This window comes from Pristiophorus japonicus, chromosome 22, assembly GCF_044704955.1.
Source record: "Pristiophorus japonicus isolate sPriJap1 chromosome 22, sPriJap1.hap1, whole genome shotgun sequence".
Classification (NCBI taxonomy): Eukaryota; Metazoa; Chordata; class Chondrichthyes; family Pristiophoridae; genus Pristiophorus; species Pristiophorus japonicus.
Genome location: NC_091998.1, coordinates 35,794,050 through 35,816,558, shown reverse-complemented (window position 1 = coordinate 35,816,558; position 22,509 = coordinate 35,794,050). Strand labels below are relative to the sequence as shown.

At 48.4% G+C, this 22,509-nt stretch overlaps 1 protein-coding gene across 2 annotated transcripts in view; it reads left to right on the top strand.

The window, feature by feature from the left end:
* Positions 1 to 11,583, top strand: part of tbrg1 (transforming growth factor beta regulator 1) — a 120,472-nt gene extending 108,889 nt beyond the window's left edge. Inside the window, exons 14-17 of one of the 2 annotated variants that reach the window (XM_070865924.1) lie at positions 1,695 to 1,837; positions 3,274 to 3,390; positions 10,280 to 10,390; positions 11,414 to 11,583. In XM_070865924.1, coding sequence (XP_070722025.1) covers positions 1,695 to 1,837; positions 3,274 to 3,390; positions 10,280 to 10,390; positions 11,414 to 11,553 — 511 coding nt within the window. In that variant the 3' untranslated portion in view covers positions 11,554 to 11,583. The remainder of the gene's footprint in view (positions 1 to 1,694; positions 1,838 to 3,273; positions 3,391 to 10,279; positions 10,391 to 11,413) is intronic. The other variant, XM_070865925.1, reaches the window with a different exon arrangement.
* The last annotated feature ends 10,926 nt before the right edge of the window (positions 11,584 to 22,509 follow it).

Genomic DNA, 22,509 nt, shown 5'->3' with positions numbered 1-22,509 from the left:
TACTCAAATCCCTTAGCTATGAAGGCCAACATACCATTTGCCTTCTTCACCGCCTGCTTTCAATGACTAATGAACCATGACACCCAGGTCTCGTTGTACCTCCCCTTTTCCTAATCTGCCGCCATTCAGATAATATTCTGCCTTTGTGTTTTTGCCCCCAAAATGGATAACCTCACATTTATCCACATTATACTGCATCTGCCATGCATTTGCCCACTCACCTTACCTGTCCAAGTCACCCTGCAGCCTCTTAGCGTCCCCCTCACAGCTCACACCGCCACCCAGTTTAGTGTCATTTGCAAACTTGGAGATATTACACTCAATTCCTTCATCCAAATCATTGATGTATATTGTAAAGAGCTGGGTTCCCAGCACTGGCCCCTGCGGCACTCCACTAGTCACTGCCTGCCATTCTGAAAAGGGCCCGTTTATCCCGACTCTCTGCTTCCTGTTTATCCACGTCAGTACATTACCCCCAATACCATGCGCTTTGATTTTGCACACCAATCTCTTGTGCGGGACCTTGTCAAAAGCCTTTTGAAAGCCCAAATACACCACATCCACTGGTTCTCCCTTGTCCACTCTACCTTCTGACTCAGAAATGAGAGTGCGACCAGGAGTCGAGTTACAAACATTTACTGTTGCTCATTTGAGATGAAACCCACAAATGTAAAGTAATTTGCTCGTTGCTGCGGTGTATTGAGTCCTGCACAGGGGCAATGGCCCTGCACTGTCAGGGTTTGAATCAAAATAAAAGCTGCTTTAATTGGTAACGCTGCCACCTGGTGGTGTACTCAGCTATTACAGTCAACTCGGTGCGTTTAGTCACAGACCAGGAAGGTCAGAGCCCCAGAACCCATTGGGGATTGGCAGCACAATTGGCTCAGTGCCTCTGGGCGAGGGAGGGGGGGTTTTGCACAAGGTTCCTGCTCCTCATTGCTAGCCAGCGACCCTGGCTAAAACTGGGTTTGCCATCAGCTGAGAGCAAGTTCAGGTTCAGCGCTGATTTACACTGGACTCAGACTGTGCTCTCAGTCTCGAACCGTACACTGGGCTCAGACTGTGCTGTCAGTGTGGAACTGTACACTGGGCTCAGACTGTGCTCTCAGTGCAGAACCATACACTGGGCTCAGACTGTGCTCTCAGTCTCGAACCGTACGCTGGGCTCAGACTATGGGCTCGGTGTGAAACCGTACACTGGGCTCAGACTGTGCTCTCAGTCTCGAACCGTACACTGGGCTCAGACTGTGCTCTCAGTCTCGAACCGTACACTGGGCTCAGACTGTGCTCTCAGTCTCGAACCGTACACTGGGCTCAGACTATCGGCTCGGTGTGAAACCATACACTGGGCTCAGACTGTGCTCTCAGTCTCGAACCGTACACTAGGCTCAGACTGTGCTCTCAGTCTCGAACCGTACACTGGGCTCAGACTGTGCTCTCAGTCTCGAACCGTACGCTGGGCTCGGACTATGGGCTCGGTGTGGAACCGTACACTGGGCTCAGACTGTGCTCTCAGTCTTGAACCGTACGCTGGGCTCAGACTGTGCTCTCAGTGTGGAACCGTACACTGGGCTCAGACTGTGCCCAGTCTAGGACCATTCCCAGGGTTACAGTCTGCGCACTCCCGTATCTAAGCTTATTTCAGAATTGTTGGGAAGTTGCAAGCACCTGAGATGTGTGGCCTTTATTTGCAGCTATCGCTGGGTGAGGTTTGAGGTGTGCCGGCCTGGCGATGGACAGGTCCCGCACGGGCTGCCTGAAGACGATGCTTCAATGAGTTTCGAGGCCCTGAGACAGCGGGTCTTTGAGGAGGGGCTGAGTGATCGGCCCACATCAGGTAATTACCGTCCCATTCATCCACTCCATAACCATTGGAGTTAGTGCAGTAACTGGGGGAAATAGTTTTTGGGGGAAACATTATTGGGTTATTTGGTAAGTTTGCCCTTTGTTTTAGAACCTTTATCCCTTTTCTTAAAGAGAGTAAGTTTATGGTGAAGTGTTTTTTTTATAGAATTATGTAATTTTTATCCTTTGTTATAAATATTACTTTAACTGTTTACATCGAGCGGTCCGAGGGACTAAAAAGACCAATGAAATCTCGAAGGGTTTGATTGGAGGTTTGTTGTATTTACTCAATGCTGATTGGTAGCTTTTCCCAGCTGTCTGGTGAGTGCAAGTGGATTTTGATTGGCTTATCACCATGGTTATCTGACCCAGTCACATGTAGATGGAGACACACCAGACAGAAGACTTTTGGAATTTTCTTCCCTCTTCTCATAAAGCCAGTGACAGCTCAAAAGCCTCAGGTACCGGCCCGTGCTGAAACTAGACAGTGACAGTGACAGGTGGGCTGTTCAACTATGGAGGGAATCATGCTAAGCCTGATTCTATCCAGACCCAACAACGCGCGCACCTTACAGCAGGGGTCGCTGTGTTACAGTCGGCAGCACAACTCTCACTGAGGGTCCTCCCCCATCGCCGGGGTGGGGGGAGGGTGGGAACTGACCCAGCACACACTGAGCCTCCATCCCCGGAGCAGGGCGGGGGTGAAGGGGATCCTGCAAATCCCCTGGGAGGACAGAAACACCAACGTCAGCATTCTCGACCGTGCCAACATCCCCAGCATCGAAGCACTGACCACACTTGATCAGCTCCGCTGGGCGGGCCACATTGTCCGCATGCCTGACACGAGACTCCCAAAGCAAGCGCTCTACTCTGAACTCCTTCATGGCAAGCGAGTCCCAGGTGGGCAGAGGAAACGTTTCAAGGTCACCCTCAAAGCCTCCCTGATAAAGTGCAGCATCCACACCGACACCTGGAAGTCCCTGGCCAAAGACCGCCCTAAGTGGAGGAAGAGCATTCGGGAGGGCGCTGAGCGCTTTGAGTTTCATCGCGAGAGCATTTAGAAATAAGCGCAGGCAGCGGAAGGAGTGTGCAGCAAACCAGACTCCCCACCCACCCTTTCCCTCAACCACTGTCAGTCCCACCTGTGACAGAGACTGTAATTCCCGTATTGGACTGTTCAGTCACCCGAGAACTCACTTTTAGAGTGGAAGCAAGTCTTTCTTGATTCTGAGGGACTGCCTATAATGATGATGAAAGGGGTACAGGATCCGAGATTCTAACCCAGCGCACGTCTGTCTGCTCCGTGCTACTTACTGAGCGGGTTTGCGCGACCTCCGTGCTCCCTTTAAGCGTCAGTGTCTCGATGTTTGCGGGCCCGGTGTGTTGTACGATGTGGAGTTTCCCACTGACCGTTATCCTGCCCACCAGAGCATGTGTCGGCAGACCAGAAGCGAGGGGTGGTGATTCCGTCTGGCTCCACGCCCAGCCTGCTCGCAGGTGTCCAGCAAACGGGGAGCCTCGCTGCTGGTGGTCTGCACTCCACAGGTGAGTGAAGGTTTTCTCTGCTTTAGTGAGCCCGCGCCTCATTGTGTGTTAATATTCCAGGGGCTCAGACGCTGTACCGTGGGAACTTTGTGAGCCAACAGCTGTGTGTGAGGGGTGGAGATTGTATCTTCCCACCTTCTCCACTTCATTTTTGAACTGATAACTCTGTATTTAGCCCATGTGAGTTTTCGTTGATGGTATCTGGTTTCCAAATTTCCCTAGCTCCTGTCTCTGATGCCTTTCATTTTGGATTAGCTCTGAATTAACTCATCGAACCACAGAATCTCACAGCACAGGAGGAAGCCATTTGGCCCATCGTGCCTGTGCTGGCTCTTTGAACGAGCGATCCAATTAGTCCCACTCCCCCGCTCTTTCCTCACAGCCCGACAAATGTTTCCCTTTGTACATTTATCCCATTCACTTTTGAAAGTTACTATTGAATCTGCTTCCACCGCCCTTTCTGCAGCGTACTCCAGATCACAACAACTCGCTGCGTAAAAATATTCTCCTCATCTCCCCCTCTGGTTCTTTTGCCGATTACCGTAAATCCGTGTCCTCTGCTTACCGACCCTCCTGCCCCTGGGAACAGTTTAATTTTATCTACCCCTCATGATTTTGAACACCTTTATCTAATCTCCCCTTAACCTTTGAGAACAACCTCTGAGAACAACCCCAGCCTCTCCGGTCTATCCACGTAACTGAAGTCCCTCATCCCTGGAACCATTCTCGTAAATCTCCTCTGCATCCTCTCCAAGACCTTCACATCCTTCCTAAAGTGCGGTGCCCAGAATTGGACACAATCCTCCAGTGAATTATAAAGGTTTAGCATAACGTCCTTGCTGCTGCGCTCTATGGCACTATTTATAAAGCCCAGGATCCCATGTGCTTTTTGAACAGCCATCTCAACTTGTGCTGCCACCTTCAAAGATTTGTGTATATACACCCCCAGGTCTCTCTGTTCCTGCACCCCCTTTACAATTGTACATTTAGTTTATATTGTCTCTCCTCATTCTTTTGACCAAAATGTATCACTTCCTACATCTCTGCATTAAATTTCATCTGCCATGTGTCTGCCCATTTCACTAGCCTGCCTGTGTGCTCCTGAAGTCTGTGTCTATTCTCCGCACTGTTGACTCTGCAACTCTTTAAAAAAAAAAAAAAAAAAAAAAATTTCAGAAACTCCGTTGCTAAGATTTCAAACTGTAAACCCTGTAAACCTGCAACTCCATGTTTGAATCCCTCCAATCAGGTTTCCCCGCCTGCCACAGTACTGAAACGGCTCTCATCAAAGTCACAAATGACATCCTTTGTGCCCGTGACAAAGGCAAACTATCTCTCCTCGTCCTTCTTGACTTGTCTGCAGCCTTTGACACGGTTGACCAATCTATCCTTCTCCAATGCCTCTCCACCGCCGTCCAGCTGGGTGGGACTGCACTCGCCTGGTTCCATTCTTATCTATCTAATCACTGGGTCATTGAATATATTTAAGGTGGAGATAGACAGATTTTTGAGCGATAAAGGGTTAGGGGGAGCGGGCAGGGAAGTGGAGCTGAGTCCATGATCGGATCAGCCATGATCTTACTGAATGGCGGAGCAGGCTCGAGAGGCCGTATGTCCTACTCCTGCTCCGATTTCCTCGGTTTCTGCAGCCCCACAACCAACGTTCCCGCTAAGCTGCGTGCCACGGTCTGCAGGTCCCATGCAGGCTGCTCACCGACTTTCAATGGAAGAAACCGCGCATGGGCGAAAATTTGAATGGGCCAGTTAAAGGGACCGCGCCCCCCCAAAAATATTAGAGGGAACATTGCTTACAACCCTCCGAGATCTCTGCGCTCCTCCAATTCTGCCCTCTTGTGCATCCCTGATTATAATCGCTCCACCATCGGCAGCCGTGCCTTCAGCTGCCTGGGCCCCAAGCTCTGGAACTCCTTCCCTAAACCTTTCTGCCTCTCTACCTCTCTCCTCCTTTAACTCGCTCTTTAAAACCTACCTCTTTGACCCAGCTTTTGGTCAGCTGTCCTAATATCTCCTTCTGTGGCTTGGTGTCAAAGTTTGGCTTTAACCTCCTGTGAAATGCCGTGGGATGCTTTACTACGTTAAAGGCGCTATATAAATGCAATTGTTGTTGGTGTTGAGTGCATAAGAGAATTCAAAGGAGACAAACAAATAATTGAAATTAGTAAAAAAATAAAAATGAAATTAAGCAATTTTAAACCAATACAAACTAAAATTGCAATTTAACAGTTGGTAAAATGAATTGTTTTTCTTAAAAGTAAAAAGAAAACAAGTTTTAATACAAATATCAAAATCTCAGTGAGGCAAAATGTAAAATAAAATAAATATGGAGAAAAGTTTATAAAAGCAAAATAAGAACAGAACAGAATATTGTGGAGAAATGTGAATAAAAAGCACCTTCTCTCTCAGACACTACTCCCGATACCTTCAAGTGCCGTGAGCCGAACCCTCAGCCAATCTGACCAATGACCCACTCTGCACCACATCTGGAGTTTCACATCCCTTCACATCTCCACTTGTTGCCATCTGGACAATCTTTGTTTGAGAGATGACGAGGCCTCTTCCAGTAGAAACAAGAAGATGTTCCATTTTGGAACAACAGCTGTTTCTTATAAGAACATAATAAGAACATAAGAATTAGGAACAGGAGTAGGCCATCTAGCCCCTCGAGCTTGCTCCGCCATTCAACAAGATCATGGCTGATCTGGCCGTGGACTCAGCTCCACTTACCCGCCTGCTCCCCGTAACCCTTAATTACCTTATTGGTTAAAAATCTATCTATCTGTGATTTGAATACATTCAATGAGCTAGCCTCAACTGCTTCCCTGGGCAGAGAATTCCACAGATTCACAACCCTCTGGGAGAAGAAATTCTTTCTCAACTCGGTTTTAAATTAGCTCCCTCGTATTTTGAGACTGTGCCCCCTAGTTCTAGTCTCCTCGACCAGTGGAAACAACCTCTCTGCCTCTATCTTGTCTATCCCTTTCATTATTTTAAATGTTTCTATAAGATCACCCCTCATCCTTCTGAACTCCAATGAGTAAAGACCCAGTCTACTCAATCTATCATCATAAGGTAACCCCCTCATCTCCGGAATCAGCCTAGTGAATCGTCTCTGTACCCCCTCCAAAGCTAGTTTATCCTTCCTTAAGAAAGGTGACCAAAACTGCACGCAGTACTCCAGGTGCGGCCTCACCAATACCCTGTACAGTTGCAGCAGGACCTCCCTGCTTTTGTACTCCATCCCTCTCGCAATGAAGGCCAACATTCCATTCGCCTTCCTGATTACCTGCTGCACCTGCAAACTAACTTTTTGGGATTCATGCACAAGGACCCCCAGGTCCCTCTGCACCGCAGCATGTTGTAATTTCTCTCCATTCAAATAATATTCCATTTACTGTTTTTTTTTCCCAAGCTGGATGACCTCACATTTTCCGACATTGTATTCCATCTGCCAAACTTTAGCCCATTCGCTTAACCTATCTAAATCTCTTTGCAGCCTCTCTGTGTCCTCTACACAACCCGCTTTCCCACTAATCTTTGTGTCATCTGCAAATTTTGTTACACTACACTCTGTCCCCTCTTCCAAGTCATCTATATATATTGTAAACAGTTGTGGTCCCAGCACCGATCTCTGTGGCACACCACTAACCACCGATTTCCAACCCGAAAAGGACCCATTTATCCCGACTCTCTGCTTTCTGTTCGCCAGCCAATTCTCTATCCATGCTAATACATTTCCTCTGACTTCGCATACCTTTATTTTCTGCAGTAACCTTTTGTGTGGCATCTTATCGAATGCCTTTTGGAAATCTAAATACACCACATCCATCGGTATACCTCTATCCACCATGCTCGTTATACCTCAAAGAATTCCAGTAAATTAGTTAAACATGATTTCCTCTTCATGAATCCATGTTGCATCTGCTTGATTGCACTATTCCTATCTAGATGTCCCGCTATTTCTTCCTTAATGATAGTTTCAAGCATTTTCCCCACTACAGATGTTAAACTAACCGGCCTATAGTTACCTGCCTTTTGTCTGCCCCCTTTTTTCAACAGAGGTGTTACATTAGCTGCTTTCCAATCCGCTGGTACCTCCCCAGAGTCCAGAGAATTTTGGTAGATTATAACGAATGCATCTGCTATAACTTCCGCCATCTCTTTAATACCATAGGATGCATTTCATCAGGACCAGGGGACTTGTCTACCTTGAGTCCCATTAGCCTGTCCAGCACTACCCCCCTCGTGATAGTGATTATCTCAAGGTCCTCCCTTCCCACATTCCCGTGACCAGCAATTTTTGGCATGGTTTTTATGTCTTCCACTGTGAAGACCGAAGCAAAATAATTGTTTAAAATCTCAGCCATTTCTACATTTCCCATTATTAAATCCCCCTTCTCATCTTCTAAGGGACCAACATTTACTCTAGTCACTCTTTTCCGTTTTATATATCGGTAAAAGCTTTTACTATCTGTTTTTATGTTTTGCGCAAGTTTACTTTCGTAATCTATCTTTCCTTTCTTTATTGCTTTCTTAGTCATTCTTTGCTGTCGTTTAAAATTTTCCAAATCTGCTAGTTTCCCACTAACCTTGGCCACCTTATAACGCATTGGTTTTTAATTTGATGCTCTCCTTTATTTCCTTGGTTATCCACGGCTGGTTATCCCTTCTCTTACCGCCCTTCTTTTTCACTGGAATATATTTTTGTTGACCACTATGAAAGAGCTCCTTAAAAGTCCTCCACTGTTCCTCAATTGTGCCACCGTTTAGTCTGTGTTTCCAGTTTACTTTAGCCAACTCTGCCCTCATCCCACTGTAGACCCCTTTGTTTGAGACACTACTTCCTCACCCTCAATCTGTATTACAAATTCAACTAGACTGTGATCACTCATTCCGAGAGGATCTTTTACTAGGAGATCGTTTATTATTCCTGTCTCATTACACAGGACCAGATCTAAGATAGCTTGCTCCCTTGTAGGTTCTGTAATATACTGTTCTAAGAAACAATCCCGTATGAATTCTATGAATTCCTCCTCAAGGCTACCCCGTGCAATTTGATTTGACCAATCGATATGTAGGTTAAAATCCCCCATGATTACTGTCGTTCCTTTTTCACATGCCTCCATTATTCCCTTGATTATTGCCCGCTCCACCGTGAAGTTATTATTTGGGGGCCTATAAACTACGCCCACCAGTGACTTTTTCCCCTTACTATCTCTAATCTTCACCCACATTGATTCAACATTTTGTTCATTAGAGCCAATATCGTCTCTCACAACTGCCCTGATATTATTCTTTATTAACAGAGCTACCCCACCTCCTTTCCCTTCTTGTCTATCATTCCAAATTGTCAGATACCCCTGTATGTTTAATTCCCAGTCTTGGCTACCCTGCAACCACGTTTCTGTAATGGCCACCAAATCATACCCATTTGTAATGATTTGTGTTGTCAACTCATTTACTTTATTTCGAATGTTGCATGCGTTTAGATAGAGTGTTTTAATACTAGTTTTTAAACCATGATTTTTAGTTTTGACCCCTCCTGCAGCCCCCTTTATATTCATACATATTGTCCCTTCCTATCACCTTGTGGTTTACACTTACCCCAGTGCTACTCTGCTCTGTTGCCTCCTGCCTTTTGCATTCTTTCTTGGGGTCCTGTTCATCTGAGTTCTCACCCACTCTAACTAACTCAGAGCCCTCTCCTGAGTTCCAAATACTCCTTGCATTGAGGCACCGAGCTTTCATGCTTGCCTTTTTATTACACTTTGACCCTTTAGAATTTTGCTGTACAGTGGCCCTTTTTGTTTTTTGCCTGGTTTCTCTGCCCTCCACTTTTACTCATCTCCTTTCTGTCTTTTGCTTTTGTCTCCATTTTGTTTCCCTGTCTCTCTGCATTGGTTCTCGTCCCCCTGCCATATTAATTTAACTCCTCCCCAACAGCACTAGCAAACATTCCCCCTAGGACATTGGTTCCGGTCCTGCCCAGGTGCAGACCGTCCGGTTTGTACTGGTCCCACCTCCCCCAGAACCGGTTCCAATGCCCCAGGAATTTGAATCCCTCCCTGCTGCATCACTGCTCAAGCCACGTATTCATCTGAGCTATCCTGTGATTCCTACTCTGACTAGCACGTGGCACTGGTAGCAATCCCGAGATTACTACTTTTGAGGTCCTACGTTTTAATTTAGCTCCTAGCTCCTTAAATTCGTCTCGTAGGACCTCATCCCTTTTTTTTACCTATATCTTGGTCGTTCTGTTGTGAAGGGTTCTTATCTGCTTCTTATCAGAGTATTTGAAAGATCAGCGGGGTTCAGTCAAGGTTGGTGTTGAGAAAAGATCCTTTTAATGGTGATGGGCAACGGCACTTTCTGACAGCTTCCAAGTGGAGAGCAAGCTTGGGAGAGGTACGGGAGCATTCCCCGTGCCTGTGGGAACTCATAACATCAGAATTAGGAGCAGGGGTCGGCCATTCGGCCCCTCGAGCCTGCTCTGCCATTCAATGAGATCACGGCTGATCTTCTACCTCAACTCCACCTTACTGCACTGTCCCCATATCCCTTGATTCCCTTAATCTCCAAACAAAAATTGATCTCTGTCTTGAGTTAACTCAATGACTGAGCATCCACAGCCCTCTGGGATAGAGAATTCCAAAGGTTCACCACCCTCTGAGCCTTCATCACAACAACGAAACAGGAGAGAAAAAACAAAGGTATATGGACTATAAAAGGTGACAATAAATGGGACTGGATTTGAAGTGGACCTGTTCTACAATGGCGGTCTGTGTGCTCCCCTCTCCGTGCTCTTTGCTGGGTCAGTTCTGGTTGCGGCTTGTGCCATTGTTGATCGCATTTCCTTTCCTTTGCCCCACAGGCAGCTCGGGCCTTCAGTTTGCTCCCAGACTGCAAGCTTCCCCCTCACGTACACCAAGCAGCCTTCACTCCCTGCTCTCTGCCAGCACGTCAGCAGGGGTTTTGGTGCGAGGTACTCGTGAGCTTCAAGTTCACACTTTCTTTTAACCTTGGGAGAGGAAGTATGTTGGAGGGGGAGAGTCGGAGGGGGAGGGGAGGGGGTGGGTCAGAGGGGGTGGGTCGGAGGGGGAAGGTCGGGCGGGAGAATCGGGGCGGGGGGGAGGGTCAGAGGGGGAGGGTGGGAGAGGGCGGGTCAGACAGGGAGGGGGAGGGTCGGAGGGGGCAGGCGGGTGGGGACGGTCGGAAGGTGAGGGTCGGGGAGGTGGGTCGGAGGGGGAGGGTGGGAGTGGGAGGGCCGGGTTGGAGAGGGTGGGGGTTGCAGTGATCGGGTGAGGCAGGTGATGAAGTGGATCAGAGTGGTTGTTGAATAAAAAGGTACGGGGAGTGAGCAGTGGGTAGGGATTAGACTGGGTGGGATATTAAAGGGTGCGGGAAGTAAGGGGGAGGGTGGGATATTGAAGGGTACGGGGAGCGAGGGGAAGGGTGGGATATTGAAGGGTATGGGGAGTGAGGGGGAGGGTGGGATATTGAGGGGTACGGGGAGCGAGGGGGAGGGTGGGATATTGAAGGGTACGGGGAGTGAGGGGGAGGGTGGGATATTGAGGGGTACGGGGTACGGGGAGCGAGGGGGAGGGTGGGATATTGAAGGGTATGGGGAGTGAGGGGGAGGGTGGGATATTGAGGGGTACGGGGAGTGAGGGGGAGGGTGGGATATTGAGGGGTACAGGGAGTGAGGGGGAGGGTGGGATATTGAAGGGTACGGGGAGGGTGGGATATTGAGGGGTACGGCGAGTGAGGGGAAGGGTGAGATATTGAGGGGTACGGGGAGCGAGGGGGAGGGTGGGATATTGAAGGATACAGGGAGTGAGGGGGAGGGTGGGATATTGAAGGGTATGGGGAATGAGCAGGGCAGTGAGATTACTCATGGGACTAATGGAGAAATGCACTGGCATGAAGCTAGTTTGGCCGAATGACCTGTTTGTGTGCGGGAACCTTCTCTGACTCCTTCCTTGACAATCTTGTAATCTCGTTGCAGCCTCGCTGGAGTTAAATAGGTGCCTCGTTTCCCAGCAGCCTGTGCTACCACGGATACCATCCCCACAGCAACGGATTACCTCACCGCAACAGCACGTGTCATCACCTGCCTCGTTCAGCTCCGCCAAACTGCCTGACTGAGGCACTGGCGTGTGGGCGGGGCGCTGGCGTGTGGGCGCGGGGTGAAGGGAGGGGCGCTGGTGTGTGGGCGGGGCGCTGGTTTGTGGGCGCGGGGTGAGGCGCAGGGGGAGGGGGGTCGGAGCGCGCGGGGGGTGGGGGAGGCAGATGGTGCTCTCTGTGAATGTGGAGCTGTCTCCCGTCAGATGTGACATTGCCGGTACGCACACGGACAGATTTCAATTGGTGATAAAGTTTTACAGATTATCAAAGCCACAGTACGATTTGTTTTATTGATCCTCTGCTGTGCAGTTTGTAATTCGCCCATGGCTGTCGCTCAGCTGGTTGTCTCCCAGTGCTGGAGGAGGTACATCGACCCCACCTCACAGTGTAGGATGTCCTGGACAGCAGCGGCTCCAATTCCTCCAGGAGATGGGGTTCAGTGTTGGAGTGGGTGGGGACAACATTTCTGTAGTGTGTCCACTTGAATCCTGAAGGCCCCGTATACTGTACCAGTTAGTGTGTTGGTAAATACGCCCAGAGTCAGTGCTGAGGTGGACCAACTATCCATGGGGCGGGGATTGGGGTGGGGCTCGGGACTGATGACTTCCATCAGTCACAAACCCGGCTCAGTTCCATGCTTCACCCTAACTTCCCCCGCCACCCCCCCCCCCCCAAGAGGAGCTGTGTTTCAGCCTAACCTCTCCCTCCCCAACTTGCTGAATCCATTTCCATCAACCTCTGTCACACATCCAATCGCCATTACTCAGTGTCACCCTGCTCTGCCGCTCCTCTAACAGCATAGCTCCCCCCCACCCACTCCCAGCTCTGCTCCCGACGGCCTGATGCTGATCTTGGCCTGTCACCTTGCCTCACTCTGGTTCCAACACTGTCCACAGCCCCGGTTCTGTTGGAGGGAAACGGAACACCCAGACCTCTGCACATATACCCAAGGCTATAGTCTAGACTTTCCACGGTTTTTGCATGCTTAATGCCAACTTAACGTCCATTTTACCGCTGAAATGATATATAACGCCCATATATCACCCATTTAGCCACAAAATGGAAACTGACGGGCATTTTTAGAAAACTTATGGCCGAGCGTTACTTTCCCCATGTGCGTAACGACGGGAAAAAATAATACCGCCCGCCCACTTTTTTTGGGCAGAATCATCAGAATGGGCGAAATCAACGCCCGTAATATCGCCCAGCATTACTTTCCACGTGGAATTAACACCGAGATTCAATAATACCGTCCAGCCATTTTTTTTTGTCATAAAGACCACATTTGCCGAAACTAACACCCAGGGGATCGCCCAGCGGCACTTTCACCACCTCACACACATATCGTCCACAATATCGCTCGCCCAAAAAAATGCCCAGAAAAAGTGGAACTGTTCTGAACTAAAGCCAGCAGTGTGGCTGCCATTTTTTAAATCGCAGGTCGCTTCATTCAAAAGGCTGCTTCAACTCCGGGGGAGTTTGCATTGACTCTGGAGTTCTTCTCAGGTGAAGTGACCATCTCAATAGACATATTTTCAGACTCTGGACTATTGGGGGTTTACTCTAGGTGTATTTTAATGAGGAAATTATTGCTTCTGATCAATCGCTATTACACTTTCATTGCAATGGGGCCAGCCATTTTTCAGCCTGCATCGATTAATACACAGATGCTGCAGAGTGCAAATGGCTCAATGTGTGATGCACATCATTATGTCCCCAATTTACGATGTGCAAGAATGAGGAGGAGGGCCAGACCATACACACCCCATGCGTACAGGGAAAAGAGGTCTTACCTCGACGTGTCCGACCACATCTGCCTTCGGAGACTGCGCTTCCACAAGGTGGTGATCAATGAAATATGTGAGCTCATCAGGCCACATATGCAGCCTGCCATCAGGACATCAGTGTCGGTCGAGGTCAAGGTCACCGCTTCCGGTTCCTTTCGGGCCTCTGCGGTCGAGATTTGCCCTCTGTCTCACCATGCAACTCATCGCTGCATTAGACAGGTCACGGAGGCCCTTACGCAAAAAGGATGGACTTTATCAGCTTCCCCATGACCACTGACAGAGCTGGAGCATTCTACCATATTACTGAAGTTCCCTAGGGTGCAGGGAGCAATACAGTGCACTCACATTGCGGCCACCTTCTCAGGACCCGGAGCCTTTTCGTAACAGAAAAGGATTTCACTCCCTGAAGGTCCAACGAATTGTCAACCACAACCAGATCATCATGGTAGTGAATGCCAAATGTCCAGGCACCTTCGATGAGGCTCACATCCTGCGTGAGAGCGATGTCTCTGACATCTTTAAGAGTCAGCCACAAGGACAATGCTGGATGCTTGGTGATAACCGATGTGGCCTAGCCATCTGGCTGATGACCGCCCCCCCTGTGTGACACCCACACCGAGGCCAAGAAGCGATACAACCGGAGCCACAGAGACACACGCAATGTGGTCCAGAAAACAATAACTGCTTATACAGAGCTTCAGATGTCTGGACCACTCAGGAGGAGAGCTACAATACAACCCTGAGAAAGTTGGTAAATTTGTGGTCGTGTGCTCCATGCTGCACAACCTGGCTATCAGGAGGGGCCAAGAGTTGCCAGAAGGGACTGATGCTCCACCTCAGGAGAGAGAGAAAAAGGATGATGAGGGGCTGGACGCTGACCTAGGGCCAGACAATCAGACCGGCTATGCAACCATGCCCACGCCTCCCTCCAGACTGCAGGAAAGGGCCCATGGTGGCTACATAGCTGCAAGACTCTTACATGAGGAGCTGATATCTGAACGATTTGCCTGAATGAATGTTGCTGCGAATGACAACACTGACACACTGCTGTGTGTGTGCAGCTCAAACGTCAATGGTGCCCATCCACTTGGTGCCAGTTAAAGTTTACGTTGATTGAAGTTAAGTTGTATTTAACCATTTCATGTTAAGGAATCACCAGTGTGTAACGGTGCAGCTATCTGAGACAATGCGCAACAAGGTTATGTTCAATAAAAAAATGTTTATACCAACATTGGTCTGAAATCATAAGTATCACAGGCAAAAGCACCCAAACCTGCTCACACCCCTTTTTGCACCATTGACATCAATCAAATGTTCAACATGTCCAGAAACACAGAATGCAAATACAAAGCAGGAGGGTGGTCCCCTTCCCTCATACATTGCAACAAATTGCATACACCCAGATGGAAATATAACACAGCCATCACCTGCGGACATGCACCTCACTTTCCTTCCTCCTTCCCCTTCTCCCAACCTCTACCCCTTCCCCTCCTCGCTCCACAGCACTTGGCCGAGGAGCTCCTCAGGCGGTGCCTCATTGGGGGGGAGGGGGGATTAAAGCAGAGGCAGTGGTTGTACAGCTACGGGAGCGGGAGGTGCCGCGGGGGCAACATTCTCTGATGCAGAAGCAGAATCTTGGTCCTTGCTCTCATCTGTCGTTCACAGTGGTGGTGCGGAAGCTAGGAGTGGAGTGCCGCTCTCTGGGACCACTGGGAGTCCTGTGTCAGCAGTGTTCTTGGCTATCGCATCCAGGGCCTCCGCCATCCGTGGAATGTACTCGGTCATGGTGGCCAGCTGTCGGGATATGCCCCCCAATGCTTCGATGAGCTGGTCACCAATGTCGACAGTCCTCCTGGATAACTACCATCTCTCCGCTCTCATGTGGCGCTCGTGGATCAGCCCCGCTGCGTCCATGTGGCCTCCGTGGGGTTGGCGCCGTCCTGGGGACAAATGGGATGCCCTGTGGCGAGGAGCTTGGGGCTGGTACCTCCAGAGTGGAGACAGGAATGACCGGAGGACCACTAGATGGCCTTGGGGTGAAATGGCTTCTGGAGCATGGCAATGCAGGTTCCTCGAAGTCCGCGCTCTCATCTGTGGAGAACAGACCCAGCGGATTGACAGGCGAGAATCGGAGCTCCTCAGCACCAGATATAGGATTGCCCGTAGAGTCGGGCACCGCGCCCCCACCTCCTGGCCTCTGTGGTTTTGCCTGGGGCTGCACTGCTGGCTGAGCTGCAAAACACAAATGAGGTTATTAGAGGAGAAGGGGGTTCTAGGGTCACAAGGGTCCAGCGCTACACACAGTATATGCACGACAAAAGCACCACCGCTCTCAAAATCATCGCAGACATCACATTTCATGACCATCAACACATTTGCATTCCAATGATTTTCATTAGGCCATCATTATTTCTACGACAATTTTAGAAATCATCTATCTATATGGTTGTTCGGATATGAGTGGGTGTGGCATCGAAAGACTTTACATCACGCAATGGTGTAAGCTTTACTCACGTGGCATCACTTCAGGGTCTGCAGATGCTTCCGTGGCTGTCCGGGTGTGCTTCCCCACGGGTGCGAGCACTCGCTCCTCTGTCTCAGTGATGCCGCTGGGGACTGGTGGCCCCCCACCCGTTCGCCTCTGCACGGACCTCATCGTCAATAGCTTCATCTGTAAAAGGGGACAGGATGACATGGCATGAGATCATTGCGTGATATCATTGCTGGGTACTGTAACAGAGACTGATACAACACATAACCAACAGATGTAATTATGCTGCTTATGATAATTATCATTCTTTACCTAAAGACAATCACCTTAAAACTGTGTCCTTTGGTTCTCGGCCCTTCCGCCAATGGGAACAGTTTCTATCTACCCTGTCCAGACCCCTCATGATTTTGAACACCTTGATCAAATCTCTTCTCAACATTCTCTGCTCCAAGGAGAACACCCCAGCATCTTGTTGTGCGAGACCCCTTGGGGAAGAGTGACCATAACATGGTAGAATTCTTTATTAGGATGGAGAATGGCACAGTTAATTCAGAAACTAGGGTCCTGAACTTAAGGAAAGGTAACTTTGATGGTTTGAGGTGTGAATTGGCTAGAATAGATTGGCAAATGATACTTAAAGGGTTGATGGATAGGCAATGGCAAACATTTAAAGATCACATGGATGAACTTCAGCAATTGTACACCCTGTCTGGAGTAAAAATAAAACGGGGAAGGTGGCTCAACCGTAGTTAACAAGGGAAATTAAGGATAGTGTTAAATCTAAGGAAGAGGCATATAAATTGGCCAGAAAAAGCAGCAAACCTGAGGACTGGGAGAAATTTAGAATTCAGCAGAGGAGGACAAAGGGTTGAATTAAAGGGGGGAAAATAGAGTATGAGAAGAAGCTTGTCGGGAACATAAAAACTGACTGCAAAAGCTTCTATAGATATGTGAAGAGAAAAATATTAGTGAAGACAAATGTTGGTCCCTTGCAGTCGGATTCAGGTGAATTTATAATGGGGAACAAAGAAATGGCAGACCAATTGAACAAATACTTTGGTTCTGTCTTCACGAAGGAAGACACAAATAACCTTCCGGAAGTACTAGGGGACCGAGGGTCTAGTGAGAAGGAGGAAATGAAGGCTATCCTTATTAGGCAGGAAATTGTGTTAGGGAAATTGATGGGATTGAAGGCCGCTAAATCCCTGAGGCCTGATAGTCTGCATCCCACAGCACTAAAGGAAGTGGCCCTAGAAATAGTGGATGCATTTTCCAACAGTCTATCGATTTGGGATTAGTTCCTATGGACTGGAGGGTAGCTCATGTAACACCACTTTTTAAAAAAGAAGGGAGAGAGAAAGCGGGTAATTATAGACCGGTTAGCCTGACATCAGTGGTGGGGAAAATGTTGGAATCAATTATTAAAGATGAAATAGCAGTGCATTTGGAAAGCAGTGACAGGATCGGTCCAAGTCAGTATGGATTTATGAAGGGGAAATCATGCTTGACAAACCTTCTGGAATTTTTTGAAGATGTAACTAGTAGAGTGGACAAGGGAGAACCAGTGGATGTGGTATATATGGACTTTCAAAAGGCTTTTGATAAGGTCCCACGCAAGAGATTGGTGTGCAAAATCAAAGCACATGGTATTGGGGGTAATATACTGATATGGATAGAGAACTGGTTGGCAGACAGGAAGCAGAAAGTCGGAATAAACAGGTCCTTTTCAGAATGGCAGGCAGTGACTAGTGGAGTGCCGCAGGGCTCAGTGCTGGGACCCCAGCTCTTTACAATATACATCAATGATTTAGATGAAGGAATTGAGTGTAATATCTCCAAGTTTGCAGATGATACTAAACTGGTTGGCGGTGTGAGCTGTGAGGGGGATGCTAAGAGGCTACAGGGAGACTTAGACAGGTTAGGTGAGTGGGCAAATGCATGGCAGATGCAGTATAATGTGGATAAATGTGAGGTTATCCACTTTGGGGGCAAAACCGTGAAGACAGAATATTATCTGAATGGTGGCAGATTAGGAAAAGGGGAGGTGCAACAAGACCTGGGTGTCATGGTTCATCAGTCATTGAAAGTTGGCATGCAGGTACAGCAGGCGGTGAAGAAGGCAAATGGTATGTTGGCCTTCATAGCTAGGGGATTTGAGTATAGGAGCAGGGAGGTCTTACTGCAGTTGTACAGGGCCTTGGTGAGGCCTCACCTGGAATATTGTGTTCAGTTTAGGTCTCCTAATCTGAGGAAGGACGTTCTTGCTATTGAGGGAGTGCAGCGAAGGTTCACCAGACTGATTCCCGAGATGGCTGGAAAGAGATATGAGGAGAGACTGGATCAACTGGGCCTTTATACACTGGAGTTTCGAAGGATGCGAGCGGATCTCATGTATGTTTCTAAGATTCTGACGGAATGGGACAGGTTAGATGCGGGTAGATTGTTCCCAATGTTGGGGAAGTCCAGAACCAGGGGACACAGTCTTAGGATAAGGGGTAGGCCATTTAGGACTGAGATGAGGAGAAACTTCTTCACTCAGAGAGTTGTTAACCTGTGTAATTTTCTGCTGCAGAGAGTTGTTGATGCCAATTCATTGGATGTATTCAAGAGGGAGTTAGATATGGCCCTTACGGCTAAAGGGATCAAGGGGTATGGAGAGAAAGCAGGAAAGGGGTACTGAGGGAATGATCAGCCATGATCTTATTGAATGGTGGTGCAGGTTTGAAGGGCCGAATGGCCTACTCCTGCACCTATTTTTCTATGTTTCTATCCCCAGTCTATCCATGTAACTGAAGTCTCTCATCCCTAGAATCATTCTCGTAAATCTTTTCCGCACCCTGGCTAAGGCCTTCACATCCTTCGTAAAGTGCGAAGCCCAGAATTGGACACAATACTCCAGTTGAGGCCGAACCAGTGTTTTATACAGCTTCATCATAATTTCCACACTTTCATACTCTATATATTCATGAAGCCCAGGATCCCGTAAGCTTTTTAACTGCTTTCTCAACCTGACCTGTCACTTTCAATGATTTGTGCACATATACCCCCCAGGTATCTCTGTTCATGCACACACTTTAGGATTGTATCCTTTAGTTTATATTTCATTTCCTCATTCTTTGTACCAAAATGTAGGAAAACTTTCAAGTTTTGTGTCATCTGCAAATGTTGAAATTGTGTCCTGTACACCCACATCCAAGTCATTAATATCTATCAAGAAAAGTAGTGGTCATAATAACATAAGAAATAGGAACAGGAGTAGGCCATATGGCCCCTCGAGCCGACTCCACCATTTAATAAGATCGTGGCTGATCTGATCTTGGGCTCAGCTCCACTTACCCACCAGCTCCCCATAACCCCTTATCCCCTTATCGTTTAAGAAACTGTCTATTTCTGTCTTAAATTTATTCAATGACCCAGCTTCCACAGCTCTCTGAGGCAGCAAATTCCGCAGATTTACAACCCTCTGAGAGAATAATTTTCTCTTCATCTCTGTTTTAAATGGGCGGCCCCTTATTCTAAGATCATGCTCTCTAGTTCTTGTCTCCCCCATCAGTGGAAACATCCTCTCTACATCCAGCTTGTAAAGCCCCCTCATAATCTTACACGTTTCGATAAGATCACCTCTCATTCTTCTGAATTCCAATAAGAGGCCCAACCTACACAACCTTTCCTCATAAGTCAACCCTCTCATCCCCAGAATCAACCTAGTGAACCTTGTCTGAACTGCCTCCAAAGCAAGTATATTCCTTCAGAAATCAAAACTGCATGCAGTATTCCAGATGTGGCCTCACCAATACCTTGTATAGCTGTAGCAAGACCTCCCTGCTTTTATACTCGGTCCCCATTGCAATAAAGGCCAAGATACCATTGGCCTTCCTGATCACTTGCTGTACCTGCATACTATCCTTTTGTGTTTCATGCACAAGTACCCCCCGGTCCCGCTGTACTGCGGCACTTTGAATTTTTCTCCATTTAAATAATATCTTGCTCTGATTTTTTTCTGCCAAAGTGCATGACCTCACACTTTCCAACATTATACTCCATCTGCCAAATGTTTGCCCACTCACTTAGCCTGTCTATGTCCTTTTGCAGATTTTTTGTGTCCTCCTCACACATTGCTTTTCCTCCCATCTTTGTATTGTCAGCAAATTGGGTCCCAGTACCGACCCCTGGAGAACACCAATGTATACCGTCCTCCAGTCCAAAAAACAACCGTTCACCACTACTGTCTGCTTCCTGTCACTGAGCCAATTTTGTATCCATGATGCCGCTGTCTCTTTTATTCCGTAGGCTTCAATTTTGCTGGCAAGCCAATTATGTGGCACTTTGTCGAGCACCTTTTGGAAATCCATGTACACCACGTCAACTGCATTGCCCTCATCAACCCTCTCTGTTACCTCATCAAAAAACTTGATCAAGTTGGTCAAACATGATTTGCCTGTAACAAATCCGTGCTGGCTTTCCTTAATTAATCCACACTGTCCAAGTGACTGTTCATTTTATCCCGGATTATTGTTTCTAAAAGCTTCCCCTCTACCGAGGTTAAGCTGACCGGCCTGTAGTTGCTGTTTATACCAACATTGTTTATACCAACATTGGTCTGAAATCATAAGTATCACAGGCAAAAGCACCCAAACCTGCCCACACCCCTCTTTTTGCACCATTGACATCAATCACATATTCAACATGTTCAGCAACACAGAATGCAAATACAAAGCAGGAGGGTGGTCCCCTTCCCTCATACATTGCAACAAATTGCATACACCCAGATGGAGATATAACACAGCCATCACCTGCGGACATGCACCTCACTTTTCTTCCCCCTTCCCCTTCTCCCTACCTCTACCCCTTCCCCTCCTCGCTCCACAGCACCTGGCCGTGGAGCTCCTCAGGCGGTGCCTCATTGGGGTGGGGATTAAGGCAGAGGCGGTGGTTGTATGGCTACGGGAGCGGGAGGTGCCGCGGGGGCAACATTCTCTGATGCAGAAGCAGAATCTTGGTCCTTGCTCTCATCTGTCGTTCACAGTGGTGCTGTGGAAGCTAGGGGTGGAGTGCCGCGCTCTGGGACCACTGGGAGTCCTGTGTCAGCAGTGTTCCTGGCTATCGCATCCAGGGCCTCTGCCATCCGTGGAATGTACTCGGTCATGGGCTTCGATGAGCTGGTCACCAATGTCTCCAGTCCTCCTGGATAACTGTACCATCTCTCCGCTCTCATGTGGCGCTCGTGGATCAGACCCGCTGCGTCCATGTGGCCTCCGTGGGGTTGGCGCCGTCCTGGGGACAAATGGGGTGCCCTGTGGCGAGGTGCTTGGGGCTGGTACCTCCAGAGTGGAGACAGGAATGACTGGAGGACCACTAGATGGCCTTGGGGTGAAATGGCTTCTGGAGCATGGCGATGCAGGTTCCTCGAAGTCTGCGCTCTCATCTGTGGAGAACAGACCCAGCGGATTGATGGGCGAGAATCGGAGCTCCTCAGCACCAGATGTAGGATTGTCCGTAGAGTCAGGCCCCGCGCCCCCACCTTCTGGCCTCTGTGGATTTGCCTGGGGCTGCACTGCTGGCTGAGCTGCAAAACACAAATGAGGTTATTAGAGGAGAAGGGGGTGCTAGGGTCACAAGGGTCCAGCGCTACACACAGTATATGCACGACAAAAGCACCACCACTCTCAAAATCATCGCAGACATCACATTTCATGACCATCAACACATTTGCATTCCAATGATTTTCATTAGGCCATCATTATTTCTACAACAATTTTAGAAATCATCTATCTATATGATTGTTCGGATATGAGTGGGTGTGGCATCTATTGACTTTACATCACGCAATGGTGTAAGCTTTACTGACGTGGCATCACTTCAGGGTCTGCAGATGCGTCCGTGGCTGTCCCCACGAGTGCGAGCACTCGCTCCTCCGTCTCAGTGATGTTGCTGGGGACTGGTGGCCCCCCACCCGTTCGCCTCTGCACGGACCTCATCGTCGATAGCTTCATCTGTAAAAGGGGACAGGACGACATGGCATGAGATCATTGCGTGATATCATTGCTGGGTACTGTAACAGAGACTGATACAACACATAACAGACAGATGTAATTATGCTTATTATGATAATTATCATTCTTTACCTAAAGACGCACACCATGACCGCAAGCTTTGAGTAAAACATTCCTGGTAAAAGTGAAAGACCTCACATCTGCTGATAGTCACTCATGATTGTCACAAATCAGATTATATAAATACATAAGTATATGTAAATAAATGTAATACTTACTCTTGCGGATCCCACAAGCTCGTTCCATCGTTTGCGGCATGGGTTGTCCTCACGCACCTCGTTGGTCGCCGACGAGACCACCTCTGCTATCTTGGTCCATATCTTCTGGTAAGCCTTTGGGGTGGTCTTCCCACGCCCCCCCTGTCTCAAATCATCCCAGCCTAACTCGACCTCCTGTAGGAGGGAGGCATTTGCCTCGTCCGAGAACCTCTTTTGCGCCCTGCAATGTACTCCTCTCCCACCTCAGTGCTCTCTCCAGTGTCACTATCCACAGCGTGCTGTGATGCCTCCTCTCCTTTCATTATAGGCCAAATTCAGGCAAATATGTGGCTGGTGACATTTTTTGTTTCCCTATTTGCTGTAAAGCTCCTTTCTCCCATAGCAGCCACACCACACCCGCACACACCTTCAATCCCTCTCAACTCCCT